The 20,925-nt window shown below is 47.7% G+C and overlaps 2 protein-coding genes across 2 annotated transcripts in view; one reads left to right on the forward strand and one right to left on the reverse strand.

Moving 5' to 3' along the window:
• The window catches only part of CIMIP4 (ciliary microtubule inner protein 4), a 90,735-nt gene that overhangs the window by 32,783 nt on the left and 37,027 nt on the right, over window positions 1-20,925 (forward strand). The gene's annotated exons all lie outside the window — the stretch shown is intronic.
• On the reverse strand, window positions 210-19,172 carry LOC137532438 (E3 ubiquitin-protein ligase TRIM11-like). Its single transcript, XM_068252923.1, has 2 exons — window positions 19,131-19,172; window positions 210-1,962 (listed from the first exon to the last, which is right to left on the reverse strand). The coding sequence occupies exons 1-2, from the start codon at window positions 19,170-19,172 to the stop codon at window positions 316-318; spliced, it is 1,689 nt and encodes a 562-aa protein (XP_068109024.1). The 3' UTR covers window positions 210-315.

The raw sequence follows: 20,925 nt of genomic DNA on the forward strand, positions 1-20,925 counted from the left end.
TTTTATCAAATCAAGAAGAAATCAAGTGTGTTTCAGAATTCCCAATCGATGAAAAGTGGCTGATTTCAGGTCCAATTGACCAGCTTAGTCGATCGAGCAGGATGCAAGATATCGGTCGATTTCTTATCACAGGCAGCTCATCGCTGGAAGTAATGCAGAGTAAAGAGAATATTATCAGTTACAGATAAAGAAATACAATTATAATCATGTGACAATAAATGAGGATTTCAGGTTATAATTATTCAGGACAAGAAACCAGGAATTGTCCCTGGAAATCACAGACAGCTAGTAATTACTGGCAGGACAATCAGCCAATCACAATCCTCTCCCTGTGATGTCACCAGTGGGCGGAGCTCTAACCCCCCTTCCCCCCTGACTCCCCCCAGATATATTTATACAGCCATCCCATACACCTAACCCAGCATGGAGGGGCTCAGTGAAGGTTGTAATAAATGTGTGGAGATGTCTGATGATCCGGTTACACAGGGCATAAAAGGAGATCTGCCCGGCCTCATAATCCAGATATATCCTGACTCTATCACGGGGGATCCCATCAGGTAACTGGATAACTTTCCAGTCATGTCTCACTGCGTACTGATTATCCCTCCTGTACAAACACCAGGACCAATCATTATTCCATCCAATCAGTGACTGATCTCCTCCCCTGGCTATACTGGGGTAACACATCCCGACTATCCATATATCTGATCCCCCAACATCCATTTCCCAGTAATGTTGCCCTGAGGAGAAACTCCGGCTGCTCAACACCTGAGGCCAAATCTGAAATCTCTCTGGTGTTTTGGGGCGTTTCTGCCATATATCTGACCGGGAGGCAGTTTTCCTGTCATCTGATATATGTAGCTCATTACTAGCTGTGTTTACATCCAGTAATATGTCTGCAGGCTGTCCAGAGATCCCCCCAGTTACCCCAGACATGATATCAGCCAGTCCTGTGTGTAATGTGTGTGAGATGCCGGCCACATCCAGATCCCCTCCACCATGGAGCTGCTTATCATGTCTGTCCTCCGTGTCACACAAGTCACCTGTGTCTGATTCCTGTAAGACAGTCAGTGGATCAGTCATGTTACACAGCTCCTCAATGTGACGCATCTTCCTGGACAGCTCCTCCTTCTTTATCTCCAACTGCCTGATGACGTCATCATACCATTGTACCCGTCTTGTGATGTCACTCAGGACTGTTTCCTCCAGCTCCTCCAGCCGTCTCCTGAGGTCTCTAAACAGGGCAGTGACTCTTTCTGCTTCACCATCTGCTTTTTCTTGTGCTTTTCTCCTGCGTTCCTCCAGACTCTGGACTTTTTTCTCAGCCTCCTCTGTTTCTGCCATTAGTCTCTGCAGATCATTTCTCATCTTCTTCTTCTTCTTCTCAGAGGCCTCCTGAAGTGTCTCCACCTGGTGTCCCCGATGTTCTCCATCCAGTCTGCAGGACACACAGACGCATGAGGCATCCTCAGTGCAGTAATACTCCAGCAACCTCTTATGGACGGAGCATTTCCTGGTCTCCGGGGAGTTGGTGGGGGCACATAAGACGTGTTCTGGTGCCTTGCTGTGGACTCTCAGGTGTTTATCACACAGAGAAGCGTCACACAGCAGACAGGACATAACAGCAGGTACAGGAGAGTCCACACAGTAAGTACAATGGACTCCGGCCTCCTCCTGATCTGGCTGAGTAGACAGGAAACGCTCTGCTATGTTCCTCAGAGCAATGTTCTTCTGCAGTGTAGGCCGCACCTTGTACTTCTCTCTACATTCAGGACAGGAATAACCTGCAGACCCCTCCTGTGAGTCCAGCACACGATCAATACAGACCCGGCAGAAGTTGTGACCACATCTCAAGCTTACAGGATCTGTATAAATGGTTAGACAGACGGGACACTTCAGCTCCTCACTCAGAATAGCAGACGCCATCGCTGGCAGCAGGAGAGGAAATGAAAGTGAAAGTCTCTGATTCTCGGAATCCAGAACAACCAGTTACTTGTTATTGGCCTGGGGGATGGGTGTCGTCAAAGCTGTTTTTTTATGGGCAGCAAAGAGACATACTGGATTGCACTTCCACCGTACAGCACTCGTTTCTTGGTCTAAACTAGGACGGAGTCTGCATGAAGTTTGCATATTTGTCCCTCTATAATAGGGACTATTGCAAGGATCACACTGTGAGCCCCTCTCAGGGATCGTCCGTACCATGACTATATACTGTGACCAGTGGCTAGTGTTGGGCGAACATCTAGATGTTCGGGTTCGGGCCGAACAGGCCGAACATGGCCGCGATGTTCGGGTGTTCGACCCGAACTCCGAACATAATGGAAGTCAATGGGGACCCGAACTTTTGTGCTTTGTAAAGCCTCCTTATATGCTACATACCCCAAATTTACAGGGTATGTGCACCTTGGGAGTGGGTACAAGAGGAAAAAAAAATTTAGCAAAAAGAGCTTATAGTTTTTGAGAAAATCGATTTTAAAGTTTCAAAGGGAAAACTGTCTTTTAAATGCGGGAAATGTCTGTTTTCTTTGCACAGGTAACATGCTTTTTGTCGGCATGCAGTCATAAATGTAATACATATAAGAGGTTCCAGGAAAAGGGACCGGTAATGCTAACCCAGCAGCAGCACACGTGATGGAACAGGAGGAGGGTGGCGCAGGAGGAGAAGGCCACGCTTTGAGACACAACAACCCAGGCCTTGCATGAGGACAAGAAGCGTGCGGATAGCATGCTTTGTACCACCATGCAGTCATAAATGTAATAAAGATAAGTGGTTCAATAAACAGGGACCACGCGGCAACGCTAACCCAGCAGCAGCACACGTGATGGAACAGGAGGAGGCGCAGGAGGAGAAGGCCACGCTTTGTGAGACACAACAACCCAGGCCTTGCATGAGGACAAAAAGCGTGCGGATAGCATGCTTTGTACCGCCATGTAGTCATAAATGTAATAAAGATAAGAGGTTCAATAAACAGGGACCACGCGGCAACGCTAACCCAGCAGCAGCAGCAGCAGCAGCACACGTGATGGAACAGGAGGAGGCGCAGGAGGAGAAGGCCACGCTTTGTGAGACACAACAACCCAGGCCTTGCATGAGGACAAAAAGCGTGCGGATAGCATGCTTTGTACCGCCATGTAGTCATAAATGTAATAAAGATAAGAGGTTCAATAAACAGGGACCACGCGGCAACGGTAACCCAGCAGCAGCAGCAGCAGCACACGTGATGGAACAGGAGGAGGCGCAGGAGGAGAAGGCCACGCTTTGTGAGACACAACAACCCAGGCCTTGCATGAGGACAAAAAGCGTGCGGATAGCATGCTTTGTACCGCCATGTAGTCATAAATGTAATAAAGATAAGAGGTTCAATAAACAGGGACCACGCGGCAACGCTAACCCAGCAGCAGCAGCAGCACACGTGATGGAACAGGAGGAGGCGCAGGAGGAGAAGGCCACGCTTTGTGAGACACAACAACCCAGGCCTTGCATGAGGACAAAAAGCGTGCGGATATAGCAGCAATGCTTTTTGCCGCCATGCAGTCATAAATGTAATACAGATGAGAGGTTCAATAAACAGGGACCGGAAACGCTAAACCATCCCAGATGTTCATTGGTCATGTTACTTGGTTGGGGTCCAGGAGTGTTGCGTAGTCGTTTCCAATCCAGGATTGATTCATTTTAATTTGAGTCAGACGGTCTGCATTTTCTGTGGAGAGGCGGATACGCCGATCTGTGATGATGCCTCCGGCAGCACTGAAACAGCGTTCCGACATAACGCTGGCTGCCGGGCAAGCCAGCACCTCTATTGCGTACATTGCCAGTTCGTGCCAGGTGTCTAGCTTCATGCCCGGTTTCAGGTCCAGCGGTGCCAGCCACAAATCCGTCTGTTCCTTTATTCCCCTCCAAATTTCCTCCCCTGTGTGCTGCTTATCCCCAAGGCAGATCAGCTTCAGCAACGCTTGCTGACGCATGCCAACAGCTGTGCTGCACTGCTTCCACGATCCTACTGCTGCTGGTGCTGGGTTAGCATTTCCGGATGAGGTACAGCTTTGAGATGCGTTGGAGGAGAAGGAGTCAGAGAGGTAGGTGCTGCTGTTGTTATCCAGCTGTTTGCGGCGTGGGCAACACCCGCGCCGTAGCAGGTGAGGAATCGCTGCCAGGCTCCACAAGGTTCACCCAGTGCGCGGTAAGGGAGATGTATCGACCCTGGCCGAACGCACTCGTCCAGGTGTCAGTGGTGAGGTGAACCTTGCAGGCAACGGCATTCTTCAAGCTTCGGGTTATTTAGCTGACCACGTGCTCATGCAACTCAGGCACTGCAGAGCGCGCAAAGTGGTAGCGGCTGGGAACCACGTAACGTGGGATGGCCACTGACATCATGCCCTTGAAGCTGTTTGTCTCCACCACTCGATATGGCAGCATTTCGCAGGCCAGAAGCTTGGCTATGCTGGCTGGCTGTTACTGCCACGGCCCGGGGGTCATTTGCTGGCAATTTCCTCTTGTGCTCAAACATCTCAGAAACAGACAACTCAACCGTAGCGCTGCACACCGAAGGGCTGTTGGTTGTTGTGTTTGATGAACACTGGGAGACCTCAAGAGCACTAGTCCGGAAAGTGACAGTGTCAGCATCGTCTGATGTTTGTGAATGTTGTGAACCACGCAATGGCTGGGCTACTGCTGCTGCTGAGGCGGGTCTGGTGGTGAGTCTGGTGAACCCAAGGGAGGCAGTGTTGCTGGTGGTACCCTGTCCTGCCGCGTTTGCCCACAGAGTGGGATGTTTGGATAGAATGTGGCGGCTCATGCTGGTGGTGGAGAGGTTGTTAATACTTTTCCCCCTGCTCAGGCGGGTCTTGCACACCTTGCAAATCGCCATGGTAACATCCTCAGTGCAGTCTTCAAAGAAAGCCCAGACTTTAACTGGCTGAGGACTCGGACCTCGTGCGTGATGTGCTGGTGCTGCTTAACCCACTGCTGGACGCTTGAGAGGTCATCCAAGTAATTATCTGGTCCTGTTCTTTTGGATCTGTGAGGGTTGTTGTCCTGGACAACATGGGCAGTATTGAGTGGGTTTTCTTGGGTGCTCCCCTGTGGCCTGTACGTGAACCGTCAGGGGAAACACCTCTTCCCTTGCCCCTCCCTCTTTCACCGGATTTCTTCCTCATTTCACTTATCCTTAAAGTACACGCTGACTGGCAGCAGTACAGTGGCAGTACAGAAATGCTATACAGTGGTGGGTGAGCGGTGTACCACTATTGTCAGCAGTGACACAGAGCACAATGCTATACAGTGGCGGGTGAGCGGTGTACTACTGTTCCCAGCAGACACAGAGTGGAAGTAAACACAATGCTATATAGTGTGGCTGAGCCGTGTACACAGAGTGGCATTAAACACAATGCTATATAGTCTGCTATATAGTCACCCCGAACAGGGTGATGTTCTGCAGAACCCAAACAGTGGCAAACACTGTTCGCCCAACACTACTGGGAGGGAACGCAGATTTTAGTACCTAAACACACGATACAACATGTTTTCCGGGGTCGGACTCTGAGGCACATACAGATGGTCCCGATCATCATCCTCATCATACAACTCTTCTCCTGAGTCTGACCCACCCACCACCTCTGCCACCCCAACATCCCCAGACACAGACCCCTCATCGTCCTCAACATTAACTTGGGATGCTGGCCTGAGCCAGACCTCCTCCTCCACATCAGGCCCCATCATCTCCTCAATGGCAGCCCTCATTAATCGCTCTGGCGACGGACTGATGGACACAACGTTCTCCTCCGGGGAGGGCTGCTGCTGACCACTGGCTGCTGGGGTGGATGTTATAGCTTGCGTGGGGCGTTGGCTGTTGCTGTTGTTGGGAGTGCTGCTCACAGCGGAGGTCTCTGGGGAACTCATGTTGAGCTCATATAGTGGTTGACGGTGAGTGGAGTATTACTGATCCCAGCAATATACACACTGACTGGCAGAGTACGCAATGCTATATAGTGTGGCTGAGCGGTGTACACAGAGTGGCAGTAAACACAATGCTATATAGTCTGGCTGAGCGAGCGGTGTACTACTGTTCCCAGCAGAATCAGAGTGGCAGTAAACAATGGTATATAGTCTGGCTGAGCGGTGTACACAGAGTGTCAGTAAACAATGGTATATAGTCTGGCTGAGCGGTGTACACACAATGCTATATAGTCTGCTATATAGTGTCAGTAAACAATGGTATATAGTCTGGCTGAGCGAGCGGTGTACTACTGTTCCCAGCAGAATCAGAGTGGCAGTAAACAATGGTATATAGTCTGGCTGAGCGGTGTACACAGAGTGTCAGTAAACAATGGTATATAGTCTGGCTGAGCGAGCGGTGTACTACTGTTCCCAGCAGAATCAGAGTGGCAGTAAACAATGGTATATAGTCTGGCTGAGCGGTGTACACAGAGTGTCAGTAAACAATGGTATATAGTCTGGCTGAGCGGTGTACACAGAGTGTCAGTAAACAATGGCATATAGTCTGGCTGAGCGGTGTACACACAATGCTATATAGTCTGCTATATATTGTCAGTAAACAATGGTATATAGTCTGGCTGAGCGAGCGGTGTACTACTGTTCCCAGCAGAATCAGAGTGGCAGTAAACAATGGTATATAGTCTGGCTGAGCGGTGTACACAGAGTGTCAGTAAACAATGGTATATAGTGTGGCTGAGTGGTGTACACAGAGTGTCAGTAAACAATGGTATATAGTCTGGCTGAGCGGTGTACACAGAGTGTCAGTAAACAATGGTATATAGTCTGGCTGAGCGAGCGGTGTACTACTGTTCCCAGCAGAATCAGAGTGGCAGTAAACAATGGTATATAGTCTGGCTGAGCGGTGTACACAGAGTGTCAGTAAACAATGGTATATAGTGTGGCTGAGTGGTGTACACAGAGTGTCAGTAAACAATGGTATATAGTCTGGCTGAGCGGTGTACACAGAGTGGCAGTAAACACAATGCTATATACTCTGGCTGAGCGAGCGGTGTACTACTGTTCCCAGCAGACACAGAACAGTAAACAGAATGCTATATAGTGTGGCTGAGCGAGCGGTGTACCACTATTCCCAGCAGACACAGAACAGTGAACAGAATGCTATATAGTGTGGCTGAGCGAGCGGTGTACCACTATTCCCAGCAGACACAGAACAGTGAACAGAATGCTATATAGTGTGGCTGAGCGAGCGGTGTACCACTATTCCCAGCAGACACAGAACAGTGAACAGAATGCTATATAGTGTGGATGAGCGAGCGGTGTACCACTATTCCCAGCAGACACAGAACAGTAAACAGAATGCTATATAGTGTGGCTGAGCGAGCGGTGTACTACTGTTCCCAGCAGAATCAGAGTGGCAGTAAACAATGGTATATAGTCTGGCTGAGCGGTGTACACAGAGTGTCAGTAAACAATGGTATATAGTGTGGCTGAGTGGTGTACACAGAGTGTCAGTAAACAATGGTATATAGTCTGGCTGAGCGGTGTACACAGAGTGGCAGTAAACACAATGCTATATACTCTGGCTGAGCGAGCGGTGTACTACTGTTCCCAGCAGACACAGAACAGTAAACAGAATGCTATATAGTGTGGCTGAGCGAGCGGTGTACCACTATTCCCAGCAGACACAGAACAGTGAACAGAATGCTATATAGTGTGGCTGAGCGAGCGGTGTACCACTATTCCCAGCAGACACAGAACAGTGAACAGAATGCTATATAGTGTGGCTGAGCGAGCGGTGTACCACTATTCCCAGCAGACACAGAACAGTGAACAGAAAGCTATATAGTGTGGATGAGCGAGCGGTGTACCACTATTCCCAGCAGACACAGAACAGTAAACAGAATGCTATATAGTGTGGCTGAGCGAGCGGTGTACCACTATTCCCAGCAGACACAGAACAGTGAACAGAATGCTATATAGTGTGGCTGAGCGAGCGGTGTACCACTATTCCCAGCAGACACAGAACAGTGAACAGAATGCTATATAGTGTGGCTGAGCGAGCGGTGTACTACTGTTCCCAGCAGACACAGAACAGTACACAGAATGCTATATAGTGTGGCTGAACGAGCGGTGTACTACTGTTCCCAGCAGACACAGAACAGTACACAGAATGCTATATAGTGTGGCTGAACGAGCGGTGTACCACTATTCCAAGCAGACACAGAACAGTGAACAGAATGCTATATAGTGTGGCTGAGCGAGCGGTGTACCACTATTCCCAGCAGACACAGAGTGGCAGTAAACAGAATGCTATATAGTGTGGCTGAGCGAGGTACACAGAGTGGCAGTAAACAGAATGCTATATAGTGTGGCTGAGCAAGCGGTGTACTACTATTCCCAGCAGACACAGAGTGGCAGTAAACAGAATGCTATATAGTGTGGCTGAGCGAGGTACACAGAGTGGCAGTAAACAGAATGCTGAGCGAGCGGTGTACTACTATTCCCAGCAGCGACACACAATGACTGGGGGGGACCCTGGCTAGCGTGGCTGGAGCGCGAACTACCCTGCCTGCCTACCCAAAGCTAAACCCACAGACAAATGGCGGAGATATGACGTGGTTCGGGTATTTATTTACCCGAACCACGTGACAGTTCGGCCAATCAGAGCGCGTTCGGGTCCGAACCACGTGACCCGTTCGGCCAATCACAGCGCTAGCCGAACGTTCGGGGAACGTTCGGCCATGCGCTCTTAGTTCGGCCATATGGCCGAACGGTTTGGCCGAGCACCGTCAGGTGTTCGGCCGAACTCGAACATCACCCGAACAGGGTGATGTTCTGCAGAACCCGAACAGTGGCGAACACTGTTCGCCCAACACTACCAGTGGCGTAGCTAAGGAGTTGTGGGCCCCGATGCAAGTTTTACAATGGGGCCCCCCAAGCACTCTATACAAAGCAATTAATACGTCGCACCAAAACCTGCCAATGGCAACTACAGTCTCAGAGGTGCAAGGAGGGGATGGGGAACAGTTTGTTAATGATTGCCACTATTCAAAGTATCTATAGAAGTGATTATTATGAGCACAGGACCAATAGAGAGCTAATACTGTGGTTGAGGGAGGGCCCTTCGGGGCCCCTCTGGCCCAAGGGTCCTGATGCAGTGGCTACCTCTGCAATCCCTATTGCTATGCCCCTGACTGTACCACTATAGACTATGAGTATGGTAGAATTAGATTGTGAGCTCCTCTGATGACAGCCAGTGACATGACTATGAACTCTATAAAGTGCTGCAGACGATGTCAGTGCTATATAAATACATAATAATAATATGGTAGGACATTAGACTATGACTATGGTAGGATTAGAGTGTGAGCTCCTCTGAGCACAGTCAGTGACATGACTATGAACTCTGTAAAGTGCTGCAGAAGATGTCAGTGCTATATTAATCTATATATTTAAAATCGGATGTGTGTGTGTGTGTGTATCTGTGTGTGTGTGTGTATGTGTGTATGTGCCGTGATCACTCGAAAACGCCTTGACCGATTTGAACGAAACTTGGTACACAGATCCCTTACTACCTGGGATGATATGTTCTGGGGGTCTCGCGTCCCCCCTGCACACCTGGGCGGAGCTACAAACAGCAAATCAGATTTCACCCATTCATGTCAATGGAAAAAATTGAAAAGGCTGCCATTCTCACAGTAATAAAGCCAGAGTCCCCACACTTGGCACAGTTGGTCACTTGGTGACCGCGGTTGCAAACCTAGGGAAAGTGGGCGGTGCATGAAAGAGCCAATCAAATTTCAGCCATTTATTTTAAATGGGAAAATGTAAACTGCAGTCATTCTTACACTGTTAATGGCAGGGTTTTCAAACTTGGCACACTTGGTCGCCGGGTGACTGGGATTAATATTCAGTGGGTGGAGCCTACAACAGCCAATCAAAATTCTCCTGTTGATTTTCAAGGGGAATATTTAAACTGCTGCCATTCTTACACTGTTAATTGTTGAGGCTTCAAACTTGCTGCAATCGTTCATAGGGTGACTGGGGTCCAAATTCACTAAATGGGCGGGGCCACAAACAGCCAATCAAATTTCCTTGGTGGATAAACTGCTTCCAGTCACACATTTTTTATGCCAGGAACCCGAAATCTCACAAACTTGAGTGACTGTGTGTCAAGGTTATAAAAAGTGGGCGGAGCCAAAACACATTTCACTGGGAAAATATAAACTGCAGCCACTCTTACACTGTTAATGGCAGGGTTCTCAAAGTTTGCCAGGTGGTCACTGGGTGACTGGGATTAATAATGAGGAAAATGGGTGGAGCCTACTACAGCCAATCAAAATTATCCTGTTGATTTTCAAGGGGAATATTTAAATTGCTGACATTCTTGCACTGTTAATGGCACAAGCCTCAAACCTGATACAATCAGTCATTGGGTGACTGGGGTCCAAATTCACTAAAGGGGGTGGAGCCACAAACAGCTAATCAGATTTGGTAGATAGATTTCAGCCATTCTGTTATTGGCAGGGTTCTCAAACTTGACACAGTTGGTCACTGGATGACTGGGATTAATATTCCGGAAAGTGGGTGGAGCCTACAACAGCCAATCAATATTCACCTTTTGATTTTCAAGGGGAATATTTACATTGCTACCATTCTTACACTCTTAATAGCAGAGGCCTCAAACCTGCTACAGTTAGTCATTATGTGACTGGGGTTTAAATTCACTAAAGGGGCAGGGCCACAAACAGCCAATCAGATTTCTTTGCTGGATAAACTGCTTCCATTCACACAATTTTTATGCCAGGAACCTGAAAGCTCACAAACTTGATCTTGATCTTTGAGTGACTGTCCATGGCTACAAATACTAGGTAATGCCTAAAGATGTTGATCCAGGGATTTTATCTGATTGCCATCTGGAGTCGGGAAGGAATTTTTTTCCCTTTTGGGGCTAATTGGATCATGCCTTGCAAGGGTTTTTCGCCTTCCTCTGGATCAACAGGGATATGTGAGGGAGTAAGCTGGTGTTGTACTTTGTTCTCTGGTTGAACTCGATGGACGTATGTCTTTTCTCAACCCAAATAACTATGTGTGTCAAGGTCACAAAAACTGGGTGTAGTCAAAAACAGATTTCCCTGGGAAAATGTAAACTGAAGGCCTTCTTCACTGTTAATTGCAGGGTTCCCAAACTTTGCACAGTTTGTTACTGGGTGACTGGGATTAATATTCAGAAATGTGGGTGGAGCCAAAAAAGCCAATCAAAATTCACCTGTTTATTTTCAAGGTGAAAATTAAAATTGCTGCCATTCTTGCACTGTTAATGGCACAAGCATCACACCTGGTACAGTTGGTCATTGGGTCACTGGGGTTCAAATTCAGAAAAAGGGTCCGGAGCCACAAATAGCCAATCACATTTGTTTAATTTCACTGGGAAAACACAAATTATTGAAGCTAAGAACCCGAAGCTCACAAACTTGGTCATTGAGTGACTGTGTGTCGAGGTTACAAAAAGTGGGCGGAGCAAAAAACAAATTTCACTGTGAAAATATAAATTGCAGGCCTTCTTACACTGTTAATGGCAGGGTTCGCAAACTTTGCCCAGATGGTCACTGGGTGACTGAGATTAATATTCAGGGGAAGTGGGTGGAGCCTATAATAGTCAATCAAAATTTGCCTATTGATTTTCAAGGGGAATATTTAAATTGCTGCCATTTTTACACTGTTAATACACTGTTAATAGCAGATGCCTCAAACCTGCTACAGTTGGTCATTGGGTGACTGGTGTTGAAATGCTGGAGAAGGGAGGAGCCACAAACAGCCAATCTGATTTATTTTCTATGGGAATATACAAATTATTGATGCCAAACACCCCAAAGCTCACAAACTTGGTCATTTAGTGTTTGTGTATTAGCGTAAAAAAAAGTAGGTGGAGCCAACACCAGCTAAATACATTCCCGGGCAACGCCGGGCCATCAGCAAGTGGCTGGATGGTGTAATGGTTAAGGGCTCTGCCTCTGACACAGGAGACCAGGGTTTGAATCTCGGCTCTGCCTGTTCAGTAAGCCAGCACCTATTCAGTAGGAGACCTTAGGCAAGTCTCCCTAACACAGCTACTGCCTATAGAGCGCGCCCTTGTGGCTGCAGCTCTGGCGCTTTGAGCCCGCCAGGAGAAAAGCGCAATATAAATGTTTTTTGTCTTGTCCTGTCTATCAGCTAGTACAGAATATGTGTTAGGGTTAGAAAAAGTGGGCAGAGCCGACCCCAGCCGAATACGTACCCGGGCAACGCCGGGTCATCAGCTAGTAAATACATAACAATAATATGGTAGGTCATTAGACTATGACTATGATAAGATTAGAGTGTGAGCTCCTCTGAGCACAGTCAGTGACATGATTATGTACTCTGTAAAGTGCTGCAGAATATGCCAGTGCTATATATGGTAAATACCTAATAACAATATGCTTAGTTGCTTTAACTTGGGGTGTACAATCATCTCATTTGGCATAATAGCTTTGAAGATAAGAGTAAATGGTCACTACATAGGATCTAGTTTAAAGTGGAACTCAGAACTTTAAAGAGACTCTGTAACATGAAAAACATCCCCTGGGGGGTACTCACCTCGGGTGGGGGAAGCCTCCGGATCTTAATGAGGCTTCCCACGCCGTCCTCTGTCCCACGGGGGTCTCGCCGCAGCCCTCCGAACAGCCGGCGACTGTGCCGACTGTCAGTTCAATATTTACCTTTGCTGGCTCCAGCGGGGGCGCTGTGGCGACTTTCGGCACGGAAATAGACGGAAATACCCGATCTCCGTCGGGTCCGCTCTACTGCGCAGGCGCAAGTTTCCGGCGCCTGCGCAGTAGAGCGGACCCGACGGAGATCGGGTATTTCCGTCTACTTCGGCGCCGAAAGCCATCAGAGCGCCTGCGCAGGAGCCAGGAAGGTAAATATTGCGTCACCGCTGTACGGAGGGCTACAGCGAGACCCCCGAGGGACGCAGGACGGCGTGGGAAGCCTCATTAGGATCCTGAGGCTTCCCCCACCCGAGGTGAGTACCCCCCAGGGGCCGTTTTCTCGTTACAGTTCCTCTTTAACCCAGCTCTAAAAGCAACAGCATAATAACCTTTAAAGAAAAAACATTTCTTTGTTACAGCCAGGGCCAGATTTATCATTAAGGCACTGTAGGCACATGCCTACAGGCGCCTTATATTACACAGGCGGCTCCCCTCCCTAAATTTACCCCTCTCTGTGTGCTGAGCCAAAGCGCCCCGCCTGGTATCGGAGGCAGAGCGCTGCACACGGTATCACTTACCCCAGTGTTATAATGCCGATCATGTCTTCTGCCCTCCCCTTCCCTGCTACAGTGCTGTTCTGCCCAGCTGGTGTCTCCAGTAGCCGCTGTATCTCCCTGCAGGGCACCAATGTAGCTTCATGGGGCAGGCGGGGGGCGTGGCACGGCACATGATTTTGTTTATGTGTCCACCTGACCACTCCAGCCCTTCATTGATTCAGACTGTTCCCGACTGTGGGCCAGGCTGGAGTCTTTCATGTTGCTTTTCTCTTCGATCCTGTGAGAGATCGCGGAAAAGCCGCCGCGTGTGCTGCTGAGGAGGCGGCTGATTCCGCGTCCAGTGCGGTGGTTTGTACGCGGAAGCGTGTGTCTGGTAGCAGGGCAGAACGCGGAAAAGCCGCCGCATGCAACAACAGTAAGGCGGCTGGTTCCGCGTCCAGCGCGGCGGTTTGCACGCGGCAGCGTGTGTCTGGTGTGGCTGAGTCTGTTAGTGCACACAGGCTTAGGAATACACGCGCACGCGCTGAGAGGCAGAATTCTTATACTAGGCAGGGAGAGTCAGCTGACCACGCCGATCAGCTGACTCCAGAGCAGGATACTATTGGTTGAGCAATTAGGGGTGGTGCCGGAGAGCACTACTCCATATATAGTTACTGCTGGCCAGTTGCAAGTTGTCTGCCGTTGCGATCACTACGTGGAAGCACTCAGACTTTAGTCAGATCCAACAGTGTGTTTGAACCAGGTGGACCTGGGAATTCACACTTAGCCAGATTATTTGAACTGTTATTCTGTTTATGCTCAAGCTAGTTCCAGGGTGTAGAGATCAAGGACCTCACACCCAGCTTAGGGAACTGTACTATCATTTGTGTTATACTCCAGACTAGTTCCAGGGTGCTGAGACCACGGACCTCGCACCCAGACTAGGGAACTGTATTATCATCTGTGTTATACTTCAGACTAGTTCCAGGGTGCTGAGACCACGGACCTCGCACCCAGACTAGGGAACTGTATTATCATCTGTGTTATACATCAGACTAGTTCCAGGGTGCTGAGACCACGGACCTCGCACCCAGACTAGGCATTGCTTGATATCTGTTATGACGTATTGCTTTTCTGACTACTCCTCTGTCTTCTGATTCGGTACCTCGCATATCTGATATTCCGTTGCCAGACCCTGCTTGCCTTGGATACCGAATCGGCCTTCTGTCTTTGTACTTTATCTGTCAGTGTGTTGCCGACCAGACGAGCCCGACCTCGAGAGCTATCTCTCCTATTAAGAGATAGTCTCCAGACCAGATAGTGTCATCCACCTTCAGGTGTCACTCACTCTCTGGCCTTCCCTATCTTCAGCCTGACTCCACCCCTTGAGGAGTCTCAGGCTGCTGGAAGATTCCTGTGCTCTCAGAGCAGTCTCTTTACTGTCTATTATCACCTGCTCAGCAGGTGCATTACTCAAAGTACTACTGTTACACCAAACACTCGTATACTAATAGGTGTCCAGAGGTTAGCAATATAGCTGTATTATCGGTGAATTTGCAGATCATCAATAATCAGGTATATATCTGCATTCTTGGTGATACTGCAGATCACCAATCAGATTCTCTCTGCGTGCTGGCACCAATCGTTACAGATCCCCTCTGTAACACGTTCATACTTCCCAACTTTTTGAGATGAGAAAGAGGGACACTTAAGCCACGCCCTTGCTACACCCCCGATCATGCCCCCGTCACACCCCTAGTCAGGCATACCATACAGATTTTATAAGACAAATATGTTGTTTTATAATTCAAACCACACTGGTCCTTAGAATCCAGAATCATTTTCCGTCAAATTAACATTTTAAAATTAGTAGTTAGAGTTGTCGCGAACCAAAATCGGAGGTTCGCGACAACTCTAACTACTACTTTTAAAATTTTAAAACCTTGAACATGCGAAAAAAGTTTGCAAACATGCAAACTTTTTGAACCGCCATAGACTTCAATGGGCAGGCAAACTTTCAAAACTACAAACATTAATTGTGGCTACTAAAGTGATGGAAAAGATGTGTCAAGGGATCTAACACCTGGAGAGGAACATGGCGGAGTGGGATACATGCCAAAAGTCCCGGGGAAAAATCTGTATTTGACGCACAGCAGGGTTTAAGGGCAGAAATTACATTTTATTGCTAAATTGCAGGCCTAAAGTGCTTTCAAACCTCTTGCATGTGTATACATCAATCAGGGAGTGTAATTAGTGTACTGCTTCACAATGACACACCAAACTCACTGTGTAACGCACCGCAAACAGCTGTTTGTGTAGTGACGGCCATGCTGGACTACTGCGCACCATGGCAAGAGTGCAGGCCGTGGTGGTGTTCAAGCCCATATGGTCGGGCTTTGGTAGCTGAATGATAGAACAACAGTGACTGAGTGTCCAGCTGATCGAATTTGGTCTGTCCACAATGAAGCAACGACCTTATTATCTTCTTGGGTCAGGTGTGCCCCCCAACCCCAACACATTCATTTAACCGGTCATTGCTTCATTGGGATACTGTGGAAAGAATTATGAAGATTTATAATTAATCTTATGTATATCCTTTATATTCCCACGTGGCTATAAGAACCACCTTAATGTAATCAGACCAGTGTGCTAGAGTGACACTTTAAGAATATGATTATAGTATTGTTTTAGGAATTACACAATGTAACCAAAATTAATGTGTATGCAGAATACAGTTATTGCTTAGTAGTGTTTCTATTTCAGAACGACCTCCCTCCCCCCTCCTTTCTGCTCTAGAAGGCACAAAGAAAGAATTCTTTGGGAAAGCAGTTTGAACCAGATTCTGAGGGCATGTCTTTGAATTCTCCTTGGAAGAATCGAAACTGCTCTGACTTCATTTCACTAAAGTGAAAGTTAACTGAACAGGAAGTTTCTTGAAGGACACAGGAAAAACCCGCCCAAAGAAGAAGTCCAGTCTCCTTTGGACATTGCTCATTGGACTCATGGGATGACAGACTGCTTGGAGGGAGGAATATATTAGCATGTTAACTGGGGTATAAAGATCAACAGAGAAAGGAAGTCTCCACCTTTTCTGACTAGCCAAGCTGCAGTTAGCTGTGGTTCCTTTAAATGCTGGTACATGAAAAGGTCCTCAGCTGAGTAAATAAAGATTTCATTTTCATTGGAAAAGTCTCATGTTGTAAGTTATTTCTACTAACATCACGCAAGCCCCTTCACCGCGGCAAGGTAAAGATCACGAAGGGGGATGGGAACATGTGCATGCCTTTTGTTTTGTTGTTGCAGCCGCAGTGCATCCAGAAAAATTAGGCAGGCATGTACACATACCAGAAAACATTATTACAGCAGCGGCCTTAAAAATTCAGGAATCCACCTGGAGTCCTGGACCCTGCTGGTGGTGGCGGAGAAGGCAAGTGGCCTGCAGGCAGAGATGCTGTGTGGGGAGCGACTTAGTCTTGGGGCAGGCAGTCACACGGCATGCAGGCAGAGATGCTGTGTGTGGGGACTGACTCCCTGGGATCCATGCCTCATTCATTTTGATAAAGGTGAGGTACTGAACACTTTTGTGACCTAGGCGACTTCCAGTGGCGTACCTAGGGCGTTTGACACCCGGTGCTGGTTATTATAAGACAACCCCCCCCCCCAACTCCCCCACCCCCCAAAAAGGAGCGCGTGTGGCATACTAAGCGTGCCACGGTGGGTAATGCCAGGTATAAGTGCTCCCTGTATGGTAAAGTGGGCAGCATTTCACCAGAAATCGTAAAGTGGGCAGCATTTCACCAGAAATTAATCGTAAAGTTGGCAGCATTTCACCACAAAATAATCGTAAAGTGGGCAGCATTTCACCAGAAAATAATCGTAAAGAGAGCAGCATTTCACCATAAAATAATCGTAAAGTGGGCAGCATTTCACCATAACATAATCGTAAAGAGAGCAGCATTTCACCATAAAATAATCGTAAAGAGAGCAGCATTTCACCATAAAATAATCGTAAAGAGAGCAGCATTTCACCATAAAATAATCGTAAAGAGAGCAGCATTTCACCAGAAATCGTAAAGTGGGCAGCATTTCACCAGCAAATAATCGTTATGTGGGCAGCATTCACCAGAAAATAATCGCTATGTGGTGAGCATTCACCAGAAAATAATCGCTATGTGGGTAGCTTTCACCAGAAAATAATCGCTATGTGGGCAGTATTCACCAGAAAATAATCGCTATGTGTGCAGCATTCACCAGAAAATAATCTCTATGTGCGCAGCATTCACCAGAAAATACTCGCTATGTGCGCAGCATTCACCAGAAAATAATCGCTATATGCGCAGCATTCACCAGAAAATAATCATTATGTGCGCAGAATTCACCAGAAAATAATCGTTATGTGCGCAGCATTCACCTGAAAATAATCGGTATGTGCGCAGCATTCACCAGAAAATAGTCATTATGTGGGCAACAGTCACCAGAAAATAATCGTTATGTGCGCAGCATTCACCAGAAAATAATCGGTATGTGCGCAGCATTCACCAGAAAATAATCGCTATATGCGCAGCATTCACCAGAAAATAATCATTATGTGCGCAGCATTCACCAGAAAATAATCGTTATGTGCGCAGCATTCACCAGAAAATAATCGCTATGTGGTGAGCATTCACCAGAAAATAATCGCTATGTGGGCAGCTTTCACCAGAAAATAATCGCTATGTGGGCAGTATTCACCAGAAAATAATCGCTATGTGTGCAGCATTCACCAGAAAATACTCGCTATGTGCGCAGCATTCACCAGAAAATAATCGGTATGTGCGCAGCATTCACCAGAAAATAGTCATTATGTGGGCAACAGTCACCAGAAAATAATCGTTATGTGCGCAGCATTCACCAGAAAATAATCGGTATGTGCGCAGCATTCACCAGAAAATAATCGCTATATGCGCAGCATTCACCAGAAAATAATCATTATGTGCGCAGCATTCACCAGAAAATAATCGTTATGTGCGCAGCATTCACCAGAAAATAATCGGTATGTGAGCAGCATTCACCAGAAAATAGTCATTATGTGGGCAACAGTCACCAGAAAATAATCGTTATGTGCGCAGCATTCACCAGAAAATAATCGGTATGTGCGCAGCATTCACCAGAAAATAATCGCTATATGCGCAGCATTCACCAGAAAATAATCATTATGTGCGCAGCATTCACCAGAAAATAATCGTTATGTGTGCAGCATTCACCAGAAAATAATCGCTATGTGGTGAGCATTCACCAGAAAATAATCGCTATGTGGGCAGCTTTCACCAGAAAATAATCGCTATGTGGGCAGTATTCACCAGAAAATAATCGCTATGTGTGCAGCATTCACCAGAAAATAATCGCTATGTGCGCAGCATTCACCAGAAAATACTCGCTATGTGCGCAGCATTCACCAGAAAATAATCGCTATATGCGCAGCACTCACCAGAAAATAATCATTATGTGCACAGCATTCACCAGAAAATAATCGTTATGTGCGCAGCATTCACCAGAAAATAATCGGTATGTGCGCAGCATTCACCAGAAAATAATCGTTATGTGGGCAACAGTCACCAGAAAATAATCCTGTAAAAAAAAAAAAAATCACTCACCTGGCAGGCCTCTGACGTGCAGCTTCCCGACGATCCTCCAGCGACGATCCTCCTGCAGCCAATGTAAATCTCCTGCGCTGACAGGCAGAGTGCAGGGCTACGGGAAGATGGTGCCTGAAGCCCTGTACTGGAGACACAAATGAGCCTGCAGGCATGTCCTTTCACTGTAGTTGTACAGATACTGTTTGACGGCTTTCTCCTGTTGTAGCAGGCGGTCAAACATGAGGAGCATTGAATTCCAGCGAGTCGGGCTATCGCAAATCAAGCACCTCACCGGCAAGTTGTTTCTCCGCTGAATATCGGCCAAGCGCACCATGACCGTGTAGGACCACCTCAAATGCCCACACACCTTCCTGGGCTGCTTTAGGACCTCCTGTAAGCCTGGGTACTTGCACACAAATCTTTTTATTATGAGATTGAGCACATGTGCCATGCAGGGTACATGTGTCAACTTTCCCAAACTCAAAGCCGAAATGAGATTGCTGCCATTGTCACACACCACGTTGCCGGTCAGCCACTGATCCACCTGTTTGTTCAGAGCAGCCGGGAATGCTGCTCCAGTGTGACTCTCGGCTTTGAGGCAAGACATCTAAGATGGCGTGACACCGTCGTACCTGGCATGCAGCATAGGCCCTGGGGAGCTGGGGGTGTGTGGTTGGAGAGGAAATCACAGCAGCAGTAGAGTAGCACTGCCACTCAGCCGAGGAGGACAACAGCGAAGAGGATGTAGCAGGAGGAGTAGGAGGAGAAGGAGAGGAGGTGGCAGCAGTCCTGCCTGCAAGCTGTGGAGGTGACACAACTAGGTCTGCTGCGCAGCCATGTACTCCCTGCTTGCCAGCGGACACCAGGTTGACCCAATGTGCCGTATAAGTAATGTACCTGCCCTGACCGTGCTTGGCAAACCAGGCATCCGTGGTCAGATGGACCCTTGGCCCAACACTGTGATGACATGACACCACTTGCCTTTCTACATTATGGTACAGTTTAGGTGTCGCCTTCTGAGAAAAGTAATTGTGGCCTGGTATCTTCCACTGCGGTGTCCCAATTGCTACAAATTTTTGGAAGGCCTCAGATTCCACCAGCCGGTATGGTGACAGCTGGCGAGATAACAGTTCCACCAAGCCAGCTGTCAGACGCTGGGCAAGGGGGTGACTGGCAGACATTGGCTTCTTTCACTCAAAGATTTCCTTCACGGACACCTGGCTGCTGCTGTTAGCAGAGGAGCAGGAACCGTTCAAGGTGAGAGGCGGAGTGGAGGAGGGTGGCTGTGAAGGTGCAAGGGATAAAGTGGCTGAAGATGAAGGAGGAAGAAGAGAAGGAGGGTGGCTTTGCTTTTGTGTGCTGCTTTTGCTCAGGTGGTCTTCCCATTGCAGTTTGTGCTTTTTCCTCATGTGCCTGTTAAGGCAGTTTTCCTTATGCGGGTCTTAATGTTTCCACGGCTCAATTTTTGGTGGCAGAGAGTACAGATGGCATTGCTCTCATCTGATAAAAACAAGGAACACCAAGAGCCCCAATAGTGTAATATGTACTGGTAAATGGTTACTAGATAGAGTAAATATTAATACTCACAAACCAGGGTTACCATTAGGCAACCACTGTAAAGGCAGGTGGGGAGATTTTCCTGACCCCACTCAGGAATAAGAAGTCGCTCTCTGTAGATGAGAAAAAAAGGGGGTTCAACCCTCCACCCAGGGTGGACTTAATATTATGCAGGAGAACAGAGGCGCCAAAAGGATAAAAGGAAGCTAAATGAGCTTAAAAACCAAATTCTTGGTAAATAGAGGAGGTAGTGGTGGACTTACCTCCTCCAAGTAGACACACAACGACTGTAGCAAAGACAGTCAATATATAACTCCAAAAATGCAACGTGTTTCGCAGGTTTGATCCCGCTTCATCAGGCAATAACAACGGAGCAATAGCATATGGGGTCAGTAGAAGAGCCAGGCACCTCTGTGCCTGGCTCTTCTACTGACCACATATGCCTGGCTCTTCTACTGACCACATATGCTATTGCTCCGTTGTTATTGCCTGATGAAGCAGGATCAAACCTGCGAAACACGTTGCATTTT

The sequence above is a fragment of the Hyperolius riggenbachi genome, chromosome 9 (assembly GCF_040937935.1).
Source record: "Hyperolius riggenbachi isolate aHypRig1 chromosome 9, aHypRig1.pri, whole genome shotgun sequence".
Taxonomy (NCBI): domain Eukaryota; kingdom Metazoa; phylum Chordata; class Amphibia; order Anura; family Hyperoliidae; genus Hyperolius; species Hyperolius riggenbachi.